We start from the raw sequence: 15844 nt of genomic DNA on the forward strand, positions 1-15844 counted from the left end.
TCATGTTTAGTAAAAATGTCATTCTAATGTCATGCTAACCCAGTAGATTAAAACTGCAAGAATTACACCAGAGAGTGCAGCTTTTTTACTGAACATAAAGCTTCAGTCCACCATTAGACATCCTCACCTATGAAGACCTTGAGCTTGGTGTTGAGTTTCTGCAGCAGGACGATGATGACCTCCAGCTTGTTGAGGGCCTCGAAGCTGACGGTGCCCTCCGTGCGGTCCAGGCCCTCCTCCTTCAGCCAGCGCCGGAACGTGCCCCACGTGCTCAGCAGGAACTCCGTGTCCTGCACCGCGCCGTCCAGGGACATCAGCCCCCGCCGCGTTACCATGGCGACCGTGTAGTCCACGCTCTCCAGCACCTGCTGCCACGGCCGCTTGATGTCCACCTGCGCAGTAGAACAGAGTAGAGGAGAGGAGAGCAGAATAGTTCAGAGAGTAGAGTAGAGTAGAATAGAGTTATTGTTATGACTGTCCACCTGTGCAGGTATCAGTACAGTATAGTAGAGTAGTACAGAGTAGAGTAGTATAAAGTCATTATTATGACTGGGCATATGTTCACATTTGTGTGTGCTGAGCAGTGCTGTGTTTGTGTCAATGGTCAGACCAATAAACAAAGCAAAAAACACTAGATGCAGTGTTTTTCCTGAACTCTGGGCACTGCCGTCTTAAGTGGTTCTCTCTTACTCTTTAATAGATAACGCCACCAACAGGATAATGTGAGCATCACATGTCAATTCATGGCAGCGCTATACTGGCTAACCAAAGGGGCAATCTGACTTCAGCCAATACAAAGGCGTGGTCAACATGCCATCTAGAGTTATGACCTGTCTGAGGCCTACGATGTCCACACACATCACATCTTATCTTTCCAATACAGCACATATACGATACACATGATGCATTTCTTTTCAAGTATGGGCAGCGCTGTGTGACGTTTCCTCCAATGCCAGAGAGGTTTTAAGGGTATTACAAGAGACTCCCACTTTTTCAGGTGGGGCGCCAACGGAGCAGGGCTCTCGACAGTGCCCCTAGGTCAGTGTTTCCCAAACTTTTCCCATCATTCCCCCCTGCGGAGTGTCTGGATGCTTCCGAGCCCCCCCGCCCCCCGAAGCAACAGCAGTAGGCTACTCGCACAGACTGATTTTACGATTTCTGCGCTGTGCAGAATCAAAGGAAAAGTGACTGGTGAGATAAAACAAAGAGGGACTGCAGTGGAATGCAGATGTGTGTTCATTTCCTGAGAATTAATAATATAATGTTAATAATTGGCTTATTGGCGAGACAGCAAATCATTTCCTTGGGGGGAAAAAAACAACCCAAAGTCAGATGTCTCAAGCCCCCTCTGTGATGCCTTCGCCCCCCCCCCCCCCCACTGTGAGAAACAATGCCCTAGGTGAACTGCAGGCATGGGTAAAATAGGGAGTGGGGAGGCTGTTCTGTATGTAAACGGGCTGTGTCCACTGCTCTGACCTGCTCGAAGCCTCCCAGCAGCTCTGTGGTATCCATGGCGCTGTTCATGGCCATGACGCGTAGCCGGTGTCCCGTCAGCAGGGCCAGCAGCTGCACCAGGCTGGTCTTGCCGCTGGCCGTGGGCCCCACCAGGATGGCCATCCAGCTGCGCTCCACACACTTCATCAGGGACTCCAGCGGGTGCAGCCCGTGGTGCGTGATGGACAGAGGGGGGTCCAGGGCCACGGGGGCCCCGCCAGTGCGGGTCAGCACCGAGAAACCGACCTGACGATACAAAAGGGACAGGGAGGAGTCAAGTCTATTTTCATATATATAGTTTTTTATACTTTGTTTTGTTCTGGCCTTTTTTCTCCACTAGTGCACTAGGGTCTGCCAGTGCAGGTAAAGTAACTGGAAACCAATTTGGAACAAGGCCAAAAAGAAATGGCTTATTTTTGCTATTGACACAGTATTTACAGCAAGACTGGTCAAAAGGACTCTCAAATAATACATGAATTACTACAGCGACTAAGTAGATAAATAAAGCCGAAATTGGATTGAAGCTTCTTAAATCAGGTTATCATGACTGGAAAAAAAGAAAAAAACGTGTGAAAGAAGGCCGTGTCTACAGACCTGGAGATTGAGCGGTGTGATGTGGAACTGCCGCGAGCCGCTGTAGGGCTCAAATTCTGCACCAAACACTTTCCTGAATGTAGCCATCACCTGCACAAAAAGCAAAATACAGATGCATACAAATATCTACACTGGAGACAACAACTCCCATAAACAGCGTTGAGGACACAATTTCTAACCATAATGCATTGTAATGAACCCATTACCTGTGCCTTGTCGGCCTCTGTCCTCATCCGGTCTGCATACACCAAGCCGACATGTTGGCCCGGGTTGAAGAAGCCAGGCGATTGGTCGGCCTGCATCAGCTGACACCAGCGGAAGATGTCGCGCACGTTGAACTCCCAGGGCCCGCCCCTCTGACCCCACTTCCTCTCCACGCTGACCTCTTGCACCAGCTGAAACGGACGATCAAAAGGAAAATTAGCATTTATTAACTTCTGTGACTATCATCAGAGAAATATAATTTCTGGCAGGCCGTTTTTGGCCTCATTAGTTTCTGTGCTGATCATCTGATTTTAATATTTTAACATTGCCATGAATGCATCTTTCAGTAACTGTACACATACATACTTATTTAGGTCATATTTACTTATTTCTCTCACAGTTCTGGTCTTGTATATTAGTTAGTGTTCTGCCAATATTGATGTAAACGTCTTGTGCTTCCTGGACATAATTTTCTCCATAGTAAATTAGATAAGGTCCTGACTAAATGCAATGGAATATATTAATCATGAACAAAACAAGTATTTTGAATTCTGGAAACGGCATAAAATTCAAATAAAGAAGAGCCCTGTGACCTTACCCAGCAAGTTCTATAGAATCGTTCATGTCCTAACATTGCTGTGAGTATGGGTAAGACTATTTCAATGACACTGGGCACAATGTGATCAGATACTGGTTGGGTCAGTTGAGGGTATATGGCGACCAGGCAGGGTGCCATGTTACCTAATATACACACAAAACCAGTCAAATGGAAACAGTACCCCCACCCCCCACCCAAACAGGGCTGTCAGCATTGAATACGGCTGGACAAAACATCACCACTCACCCGGTTGCTGAACTGCACCATTTTAGAGATTATTTGCTTGTCGATTGCTGGGAAGATGGAGCTCCCGATGAATTCCATGTCTTCGCTGGTGAGCTGGTCCACATACACCTGCACACAAAGTTCATATTTCAAAAAAAGCATATACTGAAATTTTAAAATATTCCTCCGAAATTATTATATGAATCTGTTTAAGGTGCGCTGTGTAATATTTTTTGCAGTTTCTTTCCAGAACTCATGCTGCCCATTCACAAATGTTACCATTTGTTACCAAATATTATCACTTAACACCACCATTAAATTGGAATTATTCACTATGACTGGGAAAATTGCACTTTTCATACATGAAAATGTCCACAGTCGCAATGCTTACTCTGGCCACCATCCTACACAGTGCACCTGTGTTAAATGCTTAACTTAATGTGTTTCCATTCAACTTGTTGAATCGCACATTCTGGTAATCCTAATTAAGAAAACGGCAGCCACTGAGAATCTCATCCATCTGACTGAATGTCATTACTGATGTGCATAGCAGATTGTGCTCAGCTCAGTGTTTCCTGCAGTCAAGGTACCCGTGGGCTTAGCTGGTATCAGAGATGTGCTGATTATCATTGGAAAGGCAACTTTAGAAAATACTACATTCACAAAGCAAACTCTTTATCTTTTCAGGGGGCCGAGGTGAGATGGGAGGTGATTGTTCTCAAAAGATGGACTTCTTCACAATATTGTGTTGCTGGAGGCCCTGCCAGCTGACAATGTTGTAGCTGCTGCTGACCTGGGTGAAGCGGTTGAGGAATGACTTGGGGAGCCCCTTGCGCCCGCCGCCCTGCGTGAAGGGGTTCTGGCAGCCGAAGATCTTAGTCTTCTCGTGCTGCACCTGGAACCGCATGCCCAGCTCCGGGATGAAGATCTCCGCTCGGTGGTCGAAGCAGGCGTTCAGTCCCTCCAGCACGGACTGGGAGGCCAGATTCAACTGCAACGGCACAGGCGTACAATAAAAATTATAGGCGCGCCCATAAAATGAAAAGTCAAATCAAATCTTGGAAGACTAGATTTAATGGATTGTATAAGACGATGATGACAGATTTGAAACATTTTCTAATTACAATTTTTGTTTGAATGTGTTCCAATGTGTCAATTATGGTAACGGTACTACATATAATGTACATAAAGCTTGTGAAAAGAGAAAATGACCCATCCATAGAAAAAGCAAAAAAGGTCTAAGGCTTAAAGAGATTAAAATGATGCGGTAGAAATCTACTGAAAAAGTAAAAGTCCTGCTGTCCTCTTCATCTATGGGGCTGAAGGGGTGTAGTATTTCAGGATTCACTCATTTAATTAGCTGAAAGAAATACATGATTTTTAACTTTTTGTACCCAGGGTTTCTGCCTCTGCTGGCAAATCACAAACCTCATCTAAGACGATCCAGTGGCCGGCTTTCAGTGCCGCCAGCAGGGGGCCATCTCTCCAGGCAAACTCTCCCCCTTTGCCACCTTCCACTGGCAGGTCTGTCCCAAACAGGTCAGTCACGTCCTGCAACAGACACAGACAAAGATACATGTAACCCACTGACCCATTAGAGAGAGAAAAAGACATGCAAAAGACATTTAGCTTTAAGATGTATGAAAACTTTCTGGCCTACTTCACTTCATCAAACACACACACTAATAAAAGGAAATACACCCATCCAATGAGATGTCGATCTATGAAATGCACAACAGCTATGATTTCTAACAAATACATTTTAGAGAAGCATACGTGTATCGCAGTAGAGATGTGCTATCTTTTAAAAATTCAAATCAAGATTTGGAAACATTGTCAAAATTGAAACAACCCACACATAGAGGAGGAATGAAGTGTCTATCAAGCTCAAGAAGTCATCCAGTTGCTTACAACTAAAATCTTTGGATAACACACGTTGGATGAATGAATGAGAGAGAATCTTTGCAAATAATCTGGAGAATGCATGCGATGTAGAAATCGACTGTTTGAAAATGTCTATTCCTATGGCACAATTAAGACAATTAAGATATAATCTAATCTGAAACAATCCTTAGATGAGCAAAACCTTCAAAGTTCAATACATTGTCCAGGTGCTTACAACTAAAATTCTTGGATAACATGATATGGATGATCTGCATGTTGTCTATTAATCGGTCTATTATTATGTTCTTCCATCAACCTTAAATGGTATTATCTATCCCTGTGCTAAATGAATAAACGGTCAAATGTTGTTTGAAAATTGCCATTCTTATGGCAAAAATTAAGACTGCCTCATCTAATCCAGACTCATCTGAGACATACGGTTTGTTCGGAGAGGTTGATCCGGATGAGGCGGTTGCCCGAGGCCTTGGCCAGAGCGGCCACCAGGCTGGTCTTGCCCACTCCTGGGGAGCCCTCCAGCAGGACGGGCCGATGCAGCTTCAGGGCGCGCAGCAGCCTCTGGGCATTCATCGCCGTGGTGCCCGCCGCTAGCGTGTAGTCCGTCAGGTTCCTACTCTCATGCTCAAGGCCTAGCAAAAGATCAGAGTAGAGAAGAGCAGAAAAGAGCAGAAAACAGGAGGTTAAGTGAACTGAATTAGGGGGGACATGGACCATTTTGACCCCCCAAAAGACAAAAGGTGGAGGGGCAAAAGCATCCCAATGATGATGAAAATGTTGTGGTCTTCTATCTGCCTGTGAGACACTTCAGTCATTAAAACATTCTACAATGTTGGAACCTTTGAGGTTTACCATCGTCATCATCATCATCTATTTGCTTTGGCTTTGGATGATGTAAAAGGTGCAGTATTAAAAAAATGTATTATTACAACTTAATAAAATTATGGAACAGATATTAGGACATCCTAAACTACACCAATCCCTAAAAGATGAAGAATTCTACTATCGATATCAGACCATACTACACTAAATTAAGGTTGCACCAATGGGAGTATCTTAATAGTTCTGTAGATATTTGACCAGCCTAAACTAGCTACACCTATGGGGATGTAAAGCATTCTACCATCCATATTAGGCCATCCTAACCTTAAGTCATATCAATGGAGACGTAAAAAGTTCTATAACCAATATTGGGCCATCTAAACTAAGTCCCACCTATGGGGATGTAGAAGGGGTTGATGCCAAAGAAGTCGTCTCCCCAGGAGGGTTCTCTGCGGAGGGTGGTGTCGTAGATCCTCAGTGCGTCCTGCATCTCCTTGTCCAGCGTGGTGATCTTGCTCAGCCGCTGCTTCAGGAAGTCCATGCACGCCCGCCGCGCCGCCAGGCAGTTGTCCGCTGCCGACACAGTCGTACCTGTCGCAGAATTCAGGCAACAAGAAAGGAAGGAAGACAGACAGAGAGAAATAAAGAAATGGTGCGAGAGAACCACCAGCAATTGTTTTTCCTCAACAAACATCTGCATCAAAAACGATGCTGACAAGAGCATTAATAGTGAATGACTTGTATTCATCCCAGGTTGTCAACTTTATGGCTTATGAATGCGTATTATCTTCATGAACCTGCTAAAGTCTACGCTGTCATCCCAGTCTGCAGAGGAATAACCAAGTATTTTTTTCAGTTCGCATCACAAACCAACTTTCCCATTCTCAAACAAATAAACTTTCAGATTGGACACGGCAGTCAGTTTGATATTAGTTTGTGAGCCCAGCACAGTTTTCTGTCAGCCTGAACCCCATGAGCAGCATCTTACCAGTAGCGGCCAACGTTGCCTTCTGCCTCTTTGAACCCACCTGAGCCAATGCCATCCACATACACCAGGCAGGCGGCGTGGATGAACGCGGTGACCGTGTTCAGACGGAGGTCCCACTCCACCTCTTCCTCCTCCTCATCCTCACCCATGGAGCCTATGAAGGCATCAGCATCGCGCTCGCACACCTGGTGGAGACCAGACAGGAAACATACCAGCGCACAAGCTTGTCAGAAACCCAGAAGGTCTGTTATGCTGTTTTTATACTTGCTTGTTTTCAGAACTTATGCTGCCCTATGATGAATTGAAAATGAAATGAAATGAAATGAAAATGAAAAATACATTCGTGTTAGAAATCCAGAAGGTCTGACGTGCAATTATCTTAGTTGTTTTTTTTTTTTTCAAAATTGATGTTGCCCATACACACTTGAATACTTGGACATGGATAATGGTAATGATAAATATTCATGAAAAAAGATCCATCATGATTTGTTGAAATGTACAAATTTCATATATGAATAGGTCGAATCTCTCCACGTAAATCCGCCACATTGAATAACCAGTCATGGATATCTACGGTCGCAAAACTCTAGTCAAATCACTAAATATTCATTTACATAGTAAATGTTCAAATGAAACATTTGTAAATGGGAAGCCAAGATTTTGGGAAGCACTAAAATTACAGATCCAGTGGCGCTCCAACAATGACTGGTGAACAGAGTAACACCCCCTCCATCGCCACGCCCTATATGCGACTACGCCTCCACAGTGGGGAAAAAATGCACAACTGGCAAAGAAAAAAGACTTATGGTACTAGTGGTTTTTATGGGCAGGTATGTTATTATTGCAATAGCTTGGCAAGAATGTGGAAATAGCATGTCAATAGTACCAATGTGTCAAAATCGCTCTATTCCGTTGTCATGGCAGCGCCATGATGCACCGTGTTCACACACCTGGTTGAGGAAGTTGACCCAGGACAGGATGTCCCGCACACTCATGATGCACCGGCGGCCAAACTCCTGATTGGTCAGCCAGTCGATGAAGTCCAACATGAGCTCAGCAATGTCCTTCCCTGTGCACAGGCAAGAATTAGTTTGAATAGCTGTCTAATGGAGCTAGATGTTCCACATGCATGGCACTAATGTGCAATAGCCTTGTTGATGTTATGCGCACGTCCTGTCTTTAATGAGTTTTGCACAGGGATGCAAAAGGAATTTCAGTGAAAATTGACAACTAAGTCCAATAGTATCGTATTGTGTCGACTAGTATGAACAGTATAAGTTTAAAGCAGTTGTCAAGCCTTGTACAAATTAACCACTTCACCACTGCGCATGATAACAGACAAATGTGATGCGTCTGAGGTTCTGACCTTGGTGGTCGTGTTCGTCCAGAGACAGGCCAGAGCGAAGGTTATGCTGGATGATCTGCACCACGTCTGCTCGACTGTTGGTCTGCGGACACCAGATCTCCGTGAACCTGTTCCTCAGTGCTGGAGACAACTGTGGAGGACAATAACACAGCTTATTGAAGAGCGTGTAGAGAACATTTTTTGTGCATACTTGGTACCTAAATCTATCAACATGTAAAAATATAGACTTACTGTACTTACTGTACTTCACATTCTTAATCCTAACCCTAAGGTGCAGTGTAAGAACATAACATGCTGCATCATACTTTGTTGAATTGTGCCCAACTAAAATAAGGGAGAGTAATGCCCCGTGTACATCAAGCGCTACCAACGCGACCGGGTAGCTGGGGTAGTTGAAGAAGTTTCGCCATGAATTCGTTTTATTCGCTCTGGACACTGCACTGACATGTTTGATTCAGCTAATCACATAACGGCTCTGTCTTGACAGCCTGGGACATTCCTCGATATGAACGTTCCGATTGGTTTTCGCCGAACAGCGTCATAGCGAATTCGCTTAAGATTAGCTTGAGTTTAATCGTCAAAAGTCGCCCTGGTCGCTCAAGAAGCTTCGCCCCTGGCGAATTCGCTCCGGTAGCGCTGGTCGCGCACCCTCCATAGAGAATGAATGACTTCCGTCGCTTCATTCGCGTTGGTCGCTCCCGATGTACACGGGGCATAACCAACTTCTTTCTGTTCATTCTATTGCCAATGGCGAGTGCATTTACCTGTTGATGGTCAACTGTTATCAGTATTTACAGAATAGATTAAAATACCCAACGGGCATTCAATATTCCTCTTCCAAGTCTAACCTACCTCCTTTTTGCCGAAGTCTCCACCAGGGTTCATGGTGGCCACCAGTCGGAACCTCGGCCCTGCGGTGATGATCTCCACGTCGTTGTCATCCTTGCTGCCTTTCTCCGCCAGCACCAGAAGCTTCTCCGTCTCCAGTACACTGCAAACATAATAAGCACAATGTATGAAATATATTTATCATATCAAAATATATTCATATATTTATTTGTATTTAATATACGTGCTTAAATATATTAAAGCACATATTTTAAAAGTTTGTTATCTTTATTATGCAATGATATGACATGGCTGTTTGTTTCTAAGGAACACAGACATAGTATATTTTTGGAGTAGTGACTGAGTAATTTTTTTCCCAATTTCTCCATGACTGAGGTACCTGTCGAACTGGTCCCTTGAAGCGCTATTGGGGGCTGCCCCCTTGCACTGGCAGGCATAAATGCAATTTCACTGTGTGCAGTGCGCACATGTGCTCTGTGGAGTGCTGTGTCACAATGAGAATTTTGGAGTTTCCCAGGTGGGCCTTCGGCTTTCGCTTTAATGATCAACACTTGACAGCTACCCACCTGTTAAGTCTCTCCAGGACGGAGTCGTCGGCGAGGGAGATCTCGTCCATCAGGAAGACGCCCTCCTCCCGCATGGCCCTCACCAGCGGCCCGTCGTGCCACTCGAACAGGCGACCGTCTGCCGTGCCCACGTGGCGCACGGGCCGCAGCCCGCCCAGGAAGTCCGAGGTCTCCATGTGCAGGTGGCAGTTGACTGAGAAGAACCTCTGGCTGGCCAGCGCCGCAAACAGCTGGCAGATGGTGGTCTTGCCACACCTGAGGAGGACATCATGCCAAAATAAGAAATGTTAATGAATAGTTTGCAAATAGTACAGTACAAGTAGTTTGCAAATAGTATAAGGATACAAGGATTTTATTAATCAAATGCAAGTGGCTTTTTGCAAGTATCATTTGGGCTTATTGCCTTGATTATGACCGGACAGTTGAAGAGGTGGACAGAATATGATAAGAAGAAAGCGATGGAGTAGGGTTGGGAAATGACCTCCGGCTGGAATCGTACCCTGGTCCACAGCTTGACAGTAAGGAGCCTTAGCCATTTGCGCCGATGCCAAGGCCAAAATTCAAAGATTCACAAAGCTTTATTGTCCAATATGATGCCATATACGTAGGAAACACTAAGTAGTCTTACCCTGTGTCTCCCACGAGTAGAACAGACTCTCGAAAGCGCAGCGCTCGGCCCACCAGCACAGCCAGCCTCCTCATGCTCTGGGTCCAGACCACATGACCGAACTCCACCGGAACTCCCGCGATGCTGTCAATTAATGGACCTGTACGCAGTGCCAAAATGTAATCAGGTTACATCAGGAACATCAGGAAGTTATATCAGGAGCAAAGTAGGGAGTAGCAGTTCACTTCAAACAGTATGTTACTCCACTAATGACAACTAATCAATACAATGTGATTTTTACGAGTTTTCTATTTATTCATTTTGGCAACAATATAGGCCTTCAATTCCAGAGTATCATAAGGGCCCATTTAAAAACAGCTGGGGACAACAATCACACACGTATCGAGTGTGAAAAAGTGATCTAAAACGTGGTCATTAAAACAGGGCCCATTGTGGCAACACACAAAGCCTACTGCATTATACATGATGTTTTCATAAGAACTTGACACACACAGAAACACAGACACCACATGCTGCATTATTCATTATGCATCTCTGAATCTTTGCAGCCATTGGACAATGCGCTGCTGTGCACTCACTGAATTGAGTGATGACCGGCCCGTGTGAGAACAAGGCCTCGGGATTCACTTTCCGCTTGAAATGCTTTTCCAGAATGTTCTGTATGGTCTCAGCCTCTTCTGGTTTCCTGACTCGTCCGGATAGCAGCATGAACCCTGGGAGACACAGAAAATAAAAACAAAAGAGCTGACTACTGCACAGCACACATGATAAGAGGGAAGATTAAATTCAAGTGGTCAAACAAATCAAAATTGGAACATTATAAGTCAATGGAAAGTCAATAGCCTTGTTTACATGAGACAATCATTTCAGAATTCACTCAATTTAATTCTGAATAAAGCTTCATGCCGCTTTGAAAACATCATGTTAACACTACACAATTCGGAATTAAAAATATCACGTAAACGTTGCCCATGTGAGTAGTAAGGGTCAATCTTGTCCTAGCCCTGCAGCTTTCCAATATAGACCCTTTTAATGTTTTTTTGTTGTTGTTGTTGGAGAACACTGCACATGGTAACAAATGGGGCATAAGATATCAAAGATATTGTGAATTTTACACCCCTAACCAAGGTTGAAACAAGCTGCACACTTCACAAGCGGCATAATCAGTACAGTACATAAGTGTGGGCAACACTTAATTACACTGTCCGTGTTACATAATTAAGTGGGTACAGTATTGACCCCTTTAGAGTTTGTAAATAGATATGACGTAATTTGGCTGTGTGTGCATCGCTGCCTCAGAATCAACCATGCTCCGTTCACTTGTACAGAGACTCGACAGGTGTTTTTTCCGAAATAAGATAACGGATGCTCACGCTAACTTCAGACATGCAGTGGGCACCACAGACACGGGCATTCCTGGCGATGTCTTCAGTCCAGTCAGTGGTTTAATGTCTTGCAACAACAAACATCTCCTAAGCTTCTGGAAAAGCCTCTTCCCTCTCAAAATACCATAACAAGTGTACTTTTCGGAATCTCTATTTTTTTATCAACGTACACGCTTCAGAACGGCAGTTTTTCTTTCTTTAGTGTCTGCACTGTCAGCCAGTATTACATACAGCCTCACCACTCCCTATTTTACCCATGCCTGCAGTTCATCTAGTGGCCGCTGTAGAGAGAGTGCAGCCCATTCTTTCTGAACAGAGTCTGCACTCCGCCGTTGGCGGCCCTAGAGTGCAGTACCACCCAGAAGAGTGGAGCCTCTCGTAATACCCTTAAAACATCTCTGGTGTGTTTAGTCAACGATGCGCACACCTTCATGAGGATGTGGAATCGGAAAGGGTCAATAAGAAAGCACTTAATAGTGTGTAACAATGAAAAATTATGTACTAGCTCCCTACCATAGGGTTGAGGTTAGCGTTAGTTATGTACAGTGTAAGTAAATTAAAAAAAAAAAAAATTGATAAATGTAGATACACTAAAACACACACCGTAAAATAAAGTGTTACCACATACAGTATGTGCATATGTTCTCAAGTGACCCATACCATCATCAGCTAAAAGCTGCAGCCAATCCCGCGAGCCATCTGCCTGCTCCTCCAGACGGTAGCGTTCCGCCCATCGAAACAGGTCTCTCAGCGTGATGAACCCGTGCTTTCCCGCAAACACAGTAGAGCCCCTGCGCAACGACTACACAAAACACACGCAGACAAAACCTCATTTAACCTCATTGATGCGCCGCACAGTCAAAGTTAAAAATTCATAAATTTTGGTGGAGGCAATGCTGACAGTCCCCACAATGCATTGAGCAAAGTACACAAAGTATATTCCCCACTGAACGAACCTGAAGTTCCTGCATGACGTCCACCAGCTTGGTGCAGTAGGACGGAGGTAGGCTACACCTTTTATGGAGGATCGTTTCCAGCTCGGCACTGGGCAGCTCGTCAAAGTGCAGCTCCACAAAACGATTCCTGAAGGCCCTCGATAATACCTAAAGGAAGCACAGACAGTGAATCAGTACAATTTATTCCTTTTTTTGCATACCTCTTCATTCTTTGGAATGTTTTATTTAAATGTTTTCAGGCTGGACGGAAAGTGGCCAGTGACGTTTCCCGCACCACATACACCTATAACAAATTACTTGACAGTGCACAACCCGTGTTCGTACTGTACTGTTTACTTTACACGTCGTCATCACAGATCACTGAATAACACCAATTTTTACCAGCTAACATCGCAGACCACCTTTGGTTTACCAAATGCCTGAATTTTCCGACATGAAGACGTCAGTCGGTTCAAGATTACAAACGGGAACCAGCACAGGCACGTTCTCTGGAAATGCTAGGAGTGGTCCAGAAAATGTGGGCATGTTCTTAACAGTACCGGGTGCCGCAATTACCTTGTGTACAATAAATGTTCTGATTCAACACGATGGTACTGGGTGCCAGAATTTCCTTTGGATGAGCTTCAGTATCTATCTGAGCATGCACCATGTAATGCCGCATGTATGCTACTTGCAGAGGTGATAGTGAAAAAAAATCCTGAGCCTGAACTTTTCCCCCTGCTCTAATGACGACGACAAGATACTGCATAGTGACGTAACGTAGGCCTATTTTGACACATTATTCAAACATTTAGTAGCCTGTGTATGACCATTATTCAAGCCTGATAGTAGAAGAAAGCCCTGAACCTGTAACACTTTCTGAGAAAAGAATAACCTAATGGCTACAGTGAGTCCAATATGTATTTGATCCCTTGCTGATTTTGCCGGTTTGCCCACTAATAAAGACATGATCATTCTATACATTTATGATAATATGTATTCAAACATGGAGAGACAGAATATCAAAAAGAAATTCCAGAGAATAACTTAAAATAATATATTTTAATTTATTTGTATTTAATTTAGGCAAATAAGTATTTGACCCCTCTAGCTAAAGAAGATAAAGTGCTTTGTGGCAAAGTCCTAGTTGTCTAGCACTCAGGTCAGATGCTTATTTTAGTTGATGACAATGTTTGTGCATATAGTAGACAATATTTTTGCCCATATTTCTTTGCACATTATCTCTAAAACATTAATAGTTTGTGGCTGTAGCTTGGTAAATGGGAGGTTCAGTTCTCTCCATAGAATTACTATAGGGTTAATATTTGGAGACTGTCTAGGCCACTTCACGACTTTAATATGCTTCTTATTGAGCCACTCCTTCGTTGCTTTGACTGTATGTTGTGTATTATTGTCATGTTGGGAGATCCAAAAATTGCCCACCCTTCAGTGTAGTGGTGGAGGGAAGGACGTTTGCACTCAGGATTGCACATTACATGTCTCCCTCTATCCATTCATTGACGATGTGAAGTTGTCCTGTGCCTTGGCCAGACAAACACCCTCAAACCATAATTATTCCACTTTCATGCATGATGGTGAGGAGGGTGTTCTTGGGATCATAGACAGCAGTACTCTTTCTCAAAACACATTGAATTGTGATAATGCCAAACAGCTTGATTTTGGTTTCATCTGACTACAGCACCTCCTTATCATATCCTAAACCAGTCTGATGTCCGTTGGCAAACCTCAAGTGGGACTGCACAGGTTCCTTCTGAAGTAGAGGTACCATGTGTGCACTACAGGATTTTAAACCTCTGTGGCATTAAGTGCTACCAGTAGTTTTCTCAGTGATTTTGGTCCCAGTAGCTTTGATATCATTGCCTAGTTCATCCCGTACAGCTCTAGGGTGATTTATTTCTGTTCTCATGATTATCAAATCCCTACAAAAGATCAAATCTTGTATAGAACCCCAGACAGGCTGATGGATAGTAATTTTGTATTCCTCACATTTTGGAAGAAATGCATCGACAGCTGGATCATTAATACTCTGTCTCTTTCTTGTGGCTTTGCAGCCCATTTAATCTTTGTTCAGGTCTAAAATCATGTCCCTGATATCATTTGAGCACTCTTTGGTCTTTCCCATGCTGGTGAGGTTGGAGTGTGACTGATTCACTCATACTATGGACTGATTCTGCTGATTCAATGTGTCTTTTATGCATGTTAGTATGTACAGGTGTCTTTAATTCAGATGACAAGTTGATCGGAAGTGCCCATCTGGTCTGTGGGCCCGGAACTGTAATCAGTTGGCAGGGGATCAAATACTTATTTTGCTCGATGAAATGGAAATAAATTAATATATATTCTCTTCAGTTAATTTCTGGATTTTCTTTTTGATATTCTGTCAATACATATTATCATAACATTTATTGACTGATCATGTCTTTGTTAGTAGGCAAACCAACAAAATCAGCAAGGGATCAAATACATATTGGACTCACTGTATTTATTACCAATGTTTTTATTTTTGCAAACTCTGTCAAGCCTGAAATCAGGCATGGGACCTGAATACTATCAGCCCTGTACTTGACACCTTAATATCCCTCGGGATCAATAAATGATACTCTACTCTACCACTACCACAATAATTTGCAGCAGTAGATACCTTTCTGCCTCCGTAGAGTCCTGGAGGGTTCTGGGTGGCGAAGAGCATGAATCTGGGATGGGCTTTCACTACTTCCTGCGTCTCGGCCACAAACAGTTCCCTGTTGTCGTCCAGCAATCGGTTCAGGGCCTCCAGCACGTCGGTGGGAGCCAAGTTCAACTCGTCCAGGATGATCCAGTAACCCTTCCGCATAGCGTCGATCAGAACACCTACAATCCAAAAGCAAAAGATGCATCATGTTAATCAGGGTGGGGATTTGACGCAAAATCAGAAGGGGGGATATTGTAAGGATTGGAAGCAACATCAATGCGGTTACTTTAAACCAAGATTAAAATCATGTATAAGAGAAGGAGATATGAAACTCAGTAAATCCACCCATCCCCCCTACAGATCACAGCCTCATGTTAATAGATAATAAAATTGAGTCAGAAAAATGTTAATGTTAAACTTAATTTCATCCAGTATTATTGTAATCGAAAGCGGTCAGTCAATAAACTTCTTAACACAGTACTGTAGTCACAGATCTGATATCTCAGGATAGCTGAGTGACTTAACAAATTGAGTGAAGAAATATTGGAAGGAAAAAAAACAGCCACAAGACTCTCTCACTCCCACTCACTTTCTGTCAC

The 15844-nt window shown here is 43.8% G+C and overlaps 1 protein-coding gene across 1 annotated transcript in view; it reads right to left on the reverse strand.

Annotated features, from left to right (window-relative positions):
* mdn1 (midasin AAA ATPase 1) overlaps positions 1-15844 on the reverse strand; it is an 89985-nt gene that overhangs the window by 50383 nt on the left and 23758 nt on the right. Inside the window, exons 25-43 of the mRNA XM_063222870.1 lie at positions 15216-15424; positions 12575-12721; positions 12279-12420; positions 10812-10946; positions 10234-10372; positions 9606-9860; positions 9043-9181; positions 8191-8320; positions 7775-7893; positions 6865-7009; positions 6230-6427; positions 5438-5646; positions 4544-4666; positions 3909-4106; positions 3137-3244; positions 2295-2483; positions 2089-2178; positions 1477-1740; positions 128-392 (exon numbers count right to left, since the gene is read on the reverse strand). Of these exons, the coding sequence (XP_063078940.1) occupies positions 128-392; positions 1477-1740; positions 2089-2178; positions 2295-2483; positions 3137-3244; positions 3909-4106; positions 4544-4666; positions 5438-5646; positions 6230-6427; positions 6865-7009; positions 7775-7893; positions 8191-8320; positions 9043-9181; positions 9606-9860; positions 10234-10372; positions 10812-10946; positions 12279-12420; positions 12575-12721; positions 15216-15424 (3204 nt within the window). The remainder of the gene's footprint in view (positions 1-127; positions 393-1476; positions 1741-2088; positions 2179-2294; positions 2484-3136; positions 3245-3908; positions 4107-4543; positions 4667-5437; positions 5647-6229; positions 6428-6864; positions 7010-7774; positions 7894-8190; positions 8321-9042; positions 9182-9605; positions 9861-10233; positions 10373-10811; positions 10947-12278; positions 12421-12574; positions 12722-15215; positions 15425-15844) is intronic.

Source organism: Engraulis encrasicolus, chromosome 18 (assembly GCF_034702125.1).
Source record: "Engraulis encrasicolus isolate BLACKSEA-1 chromosome 18, IST_EnEncr_1.0, whole genome shotgun sequence".
In the NCBI taxonomy this organism is placed as follows: Eukaryota; Metazoa; Chordata; class Actinopteri; order Clupeiformes; family Engraulidae; genus Engraulis; species Engraulis encrasicolus.